Source organism: Pteropus vampyrus, unplaced genomic scaffold, assembly GCF_000151845.1.
Source record: "Pteropus vampyrus isolate Shadow unplaced genomic scaffold, Pvam_2.0 Scaffold1000005361, whole genome shotgun sequence".
NCBI classification, from domain to species: Eukaryota; Metazoa; Chordata; class Mammalia; order Chiroptera; family Pteropodidae; genus Pteropus; species Pteropus vampyrus.
The window spans coordinates 2,139-7,537 of NW_011919763.1; the positions used below are offsets into that span (position 1 = coordinate 2,139).

General features: G+C 49.1%; 1 gene segment (V, D, J or C); it reads right to left on the reverse strand.

The window, feature by feature from the left end:
• Positions 1 to 1,207: 1,207 nt before the first annotated feature.
• On the reverse strand, positions 1,208 to 1,727 carry LOC105311617. The segment is given in 2 exon segments: positions 1,208 to 1,527; positions 1,633 to 1,727. Coding segments are annotated over 2 exon segments (366 nt in total).
• Between the last annotated feature and the right edge of the window lie 3,672 nt (positions 1,728 to 5,399).

Below are 5,399 nucleotides of genomic sequence, written 5' to 3' on the forward strand. Positions count from 1 at the left end.
CTCACTTCCTGCTGGGACGGGAGTTCTATGTGGCAGTGTGTTTCATTTAGTCATGTGACAGTGATAATCAGCCTCCTCGTCAGTCTTGGGTCCAGAGTTGGTCAATAGGTTGTGTGTACAAAGCAAGAGTCAGAGATAAGGGCTGAACCCACTAAGAGTCAATCATCTCACTCCTAGGTCACAAGGTAGGGGCTCTGTCTAGGAGCCACTGAGACCATTGCCATGGTGATCCGAATGTGTCTGTTGCCCCTTGTGCAGGAGAAGGTGACCTCGGATCTGGGCTCATCAAGAACTTCAAAAGTGGGTGACAAAGGCACCTATTGGGGACTTCCTATCCTGTTGTCCCACAGCCTGCCTCAAGCCTGGATGGTTGGAATGCTCCAGGGAGGTCTGCAGGGACAGGAGGACACAGTCGGTGCCTGTGGGGTCAGGAGATCCACTCAAGGGAGTCCCCATGGTCTGAACTGGTGTCACTGTAAGGACCTGTCATCCATGGGCCAAGTTCACCCCCTTCCCTGGAGTGGACTCAGCATTTCCCAGATGCTGTGAGGCACCCCAACACTTTCATATCCCATGAAGAAGGTTCTTGGCCTCAGTTCCCACATCCCCTTGATAATCGCCCCTCTCCTGAGATCATATCCGAAGTCTCAGGTCCCCAGTGAAGGTCCCAGGCCAGCTCTGTGCCTGGAGTACCTCCCGGGCCTGCATCCTCACACAGCACCCCACATCTCAGTGCCTCGTCTCTGGGACACTGGGATCCTCGACCCGCCGTGAACACAGGAGCCTGGGAGGGATGGGAAGGTGTGTGCTGTGACCCCTGGAAGAGCAGAGTCCATGCTGTGCGGGACGGTCCACCTTCTGGGGTGGTCCTCGCTCTGATGAACATGAAAGCGAGGAAAGGCTCATTTTCCTCATTGAGGAGAAAAAGGGCAGATGCATAGACTCTGGTTATCTGTCCCCAGAGCAGCCCGCCCCACATCTAAGAACTTCTGCTCTGTTTGAGAAAATCAGTCAATGTGTTGTCAACAAGGACAGATTTAGAGAGACGAGGGCACTCTCTTGACAAAGTTCCCTGGGGTGGGTCTCAGCCCTCACGTTTAGGTCAAACTCACAAAGAAGGCAGCTGTCTGGTCAGAGCAGTGGGGTCGGCCCAGGGAAGCCCCATTGTACAGGAAACAGCAGGTTCTTGTCTCAGTTCCCCATGGGCCTAGAGCACTGTGCGAGCACCAAGACTGTCATCATATGTTTGGCAGTAATAATCAGCCTCGTCCTCAGCCTGGAGCCCACTGATGGTCAGGGAAGCTGAGCTGCCAGACTTGGAGCCAGAGAATCGGTCAGGGACGCCTGACGCTCTATCGCTATCATCATAGATGAGGAGTTTGGGAGCCGATCCCGGGAAGTGTTGGTACCAATGCACATTGTTATCCCCGATGTTGGAGCTGCTTCCAGTGCAGGAGATGGTGACACTCTGTCCCGGGGCCCCAGACACTGAGGACGGCTGGGTCAGCACAGACTGGGCCCAGGAGCCTGGAAGAGGGACAGACACAGAGATGGTGATGCTGGGGCTAGAGACAAGAGGAGGGTCCCATGTGGCCTCCCAGGGTCCCCTCCACTGTCCCCTTATCCGGTCACCTGTGCAGTGAGCGAGGAGGGTGAGGAGGAGAGGGGACCAGGCCATGGTGGAGATGATCACCGCGTCCTGTCCTCTGTGTCCCCACAGCTGAAGCAGAGCTTCCCCCAAGTCTCTCCCTCCCCTCTTCAAGCTCTGACAGAGGGAGGATCCACTCATGCAAATGAGACTCTCAGCTTTCTCATCCCACACTGGGCCCGGGGTCAGGCCCCTCTGCCTGGGAGTTAAGGGGTGGGCAAAGGTGGAACTGTGTGGGACGTGGGGGTTGGGGAGGTCACAGCTGTGAGGCCTATGTAGAGGGCACCAAACAGTGCCAGGTGGCTGGTCCCAGCTCTATTAACTCCCAGACCTTCAGAAACAGGTCCTGTGTGCCTCCTGCTGTTCAAGTACAGACACACCATGCTGTGACTTGTTGACCAGAGCTCATCTGAAATAACTCCTGCCTCCCCTTTAATCTGTTCACTGCCTTTTCATAGGGCCAGGACCTGTGTCCCCTTATGTGGCCTCCGCATCACTTCGGAGCACCTTTAGGCTTTAGTCGGACTCCTCAGGGTGACTGTCCCTGACTACCTTGGCTGTTCAGTGGTCAGGACTGGAGTCGTGTCTCATACAAAGTCCTCTCAGATCAGGATCAAGTCTAGAGCTGTGACCGTCCTCACAGAGGCATGTCCCCTTCTGTGCAGGATGCAGGTTCAGTCACCGCGTGTCCCCCTCCCATGGGCCCAGAGCTCTCTGACCTGTGGATCGCCCAACGCCCTGAGGAGCAGGGGCTCTTCTCTCCGGGGCTGGGAGGGGGTGGGGAGGACGCCCTTCCGTGCATCCCTCGTAGACGATGCTGTGTAAGTCCTTGTCGTCTGTATTTCCTTCCGCTCAACATGTTCTCCATGTCCTGGGAGCAGAGATTCCCACCTAGGAGTCTGTCCTCAAGCACCAAGTCACACGTCTGTAGGGGCCACGGCTGAGTGACATTGTTTGTGACATTTACCTAAGTCCATTAAGGACAAATGTGCAGAAAGTTCTAGGATGTAATGACTTAAATATTAAATTTGCTGTGATAGATATTGATTAAAGAATTCACATACTAGTCACTTTGTGCCCACCTGTGCACTAAAATAGGATGTATGTCGTTTTACATAAAATTCACCTCAATAAAATAGATTTTAAAAAGAAATGATAATGTCATTCTGAAGATGAAGGTACAATCAGAAGTGTATTTTTTTAAAAAAAATCTGTGCTGTGCTTATTGCAAAGAGAATGTTTGTGGTAGGTAATATGGCTGGAAAAGCAGTGGTGAAAACCACCTTTCTTCTCAGGTGAATAGCGGCATATACAGTTTTCCCTAAAACACTTGCTTGTTTATTTATTCGTATTATTTAGTCATCAGTGTTGTATCATGGGACTGGTCCTGCCCAGTGAAACCCCACGAGGGGCATCCTGATCACAGGTGCTGCTGTCACACCTTCCTCTTTTAGATCTGAGAAGCTGATTGTCTGCAAAAATTTCCAGAGTCCTGGATCATTCATTTAAACAACAAGTGTCTCATAAACACTTTTCCAGGAGTAGGATGTACGTTAGGCAGTGAGGACTCATTTTGGAGCAGGCCTGTTAACAATCCATTGAATCAGAAGTCCAGGGCCTGTGGAGTGACAGAAATCTGTCCTTTCTCATCCTGCAAGCATGGGAGCCACAGTTGTGCAGCCTTCTGGTTCTAGAAAACGCAGGGGCAGGGGGTGACCACACGGCCCCCCTTCATGCTCCTGACACCACAGCTATGTCCCACCAACCTCCTGTGGTCCCCAGATGTCTACCTGGGGGTGACCAGGAGATAATACTCACTTTTTGTGCATAAAAAGCTAATGCATGGGATTCAGGGACCTGAGGGAAATGATGTCATGGTGGATACACTGTCCCGAAAGTTCTTAGGAAAAAGAGATTCTGCAGCATGAGAGAAACGGTGACGTATCCTGAAACATACAGCTGATCCTTTCTCTGTGGATGACCTTGAGACTCACCTTGTGTCGGGCGTCAGTTATGTCTGGAGAAGGAAAAAGATATCAAGAGATTCCATGTGCAAATACCTAGAGGCTGGATGAGCGCATCATTTTTAGGGAAATGTAATAACGTCATTTTCGTATTAAACAGTTTGACTGAGCGTTGGGGACAGGAACGCGGAGCATGGTGATGAGACCAGAAATGAGACCATGGGGCGTTTCCACGCCGTTCCATTTCCGGTAATTTTCCCCCTGAGAGACGGAGCCCTGGGGAGTGGAATCTACAGCAAGGACTTGTCCGTTTTCTCTGAAAACCTAACGTGGACGTGGAGGTACGTCCTGAAGAGCCAGAGGGGGAGACCAGGCGGGTGAGGGAGGCAGCAGCAGAGGAGAGAGAAGGACGGACGGTGTGGGGGGCGTTGGCAGTGAGAGTCTGCGATAGCCACGACCTACTGTCTTGGCCTCTGGTTCAGAGAAGGAGAAAACTGTGTCTAATCCAGGGTGAGTGGTAACGTATCAGCCGAGGCTGTGTCATTATGACACAAGTTCACACTTACGATAGTAACTTCTGGGTGATCACGGTTGACTGGATCATAATCTTTAGCTGCCGACACAGTGTTTTCAGATAATAGAAAATATGTCTCTACCCTCGGTTCCTGGCACAGAGCTCCAAGTGCCAGGGTGACAGGAGAGTCTTCTGTTCTGATGATGTGACTCTGGGTGTCCCCGGATGCCAGAGATTCTCATTTTTTCTTTGAAAACAAAGTCCAAAGACTATAAAGAATAAACCCTAAGACAAAGAATATTTATTGAATGCCCACTATAAATGCAGAGCTACTTTAAAAAAAAAAAACAAACATGTTAAATACTAAACTTCAATAGGAGACAATAAGAGACAATTTTGGTTATGTCGAATCTAGGAGACTGGACCTTAAATTAGGTATTTAGCATTGGGAAGAATGGATCGCCTGGAGCATTCCTGTGCACAGGTGTCGGGAACCTAAACTGGAATAAACCACATGGAGCCATGTTCAACCGCAGCGGGTGAACCTCTCACCCGTGTGTACGTTGGATCTTCCTGGTTTCGGCACTGACGCCCCATTTTACAAGGCCCCCCTCGGTCTTGAGCAATGCGGGGTTCATAGTTGTTGATGTTGATACAAGTTCATTATGTTTGAAAGGATTTTATGTATGTATGGTGACAATCATTCTTTATTTATACAAATATTTTAAAAATGCTCTACAACTGTAGTAGGACTTACATTCAAAAATGATATTATGTGGTCATTTCTGTATATGTTGATATATATTTTAAGACATAATAAATAGCTTATTAAAAGTGATTGCATGGGACTAAATACACAATTATCATAAGCACGTATTGTGATGGCAGTTCTGGAAAGAACAGAGAAAAAATTATTGAATCTACTCAAATTCTGAAATATATACAAGTGGTAAGGAGTAAAGCTTCTAAAGAAACTGTGATATCCATTTTCCTAGATTAATTCAATGGAATTGCATCGATTGAAAATGCAATATGATGAAACAGCACACTTTAGTCATTTATAAAATGATGGTTTCTTTCCTTGATTCTTAGCTGGCATAGCCCATCTTTGGGACATCTCTTCTGGAGGAAAAACGTTTGACTTCTGCCTGTTTAGCTGGTCCAGCTCTCGCTGTTCCCTGTGGATGATAAAAGCAGTGGGCTCTGGTTAAACTGGAAAAGCACCTCCCAAGTGATTCTCTGTGATTGCCTCCACTGCAGGGCTCTAAGGGGC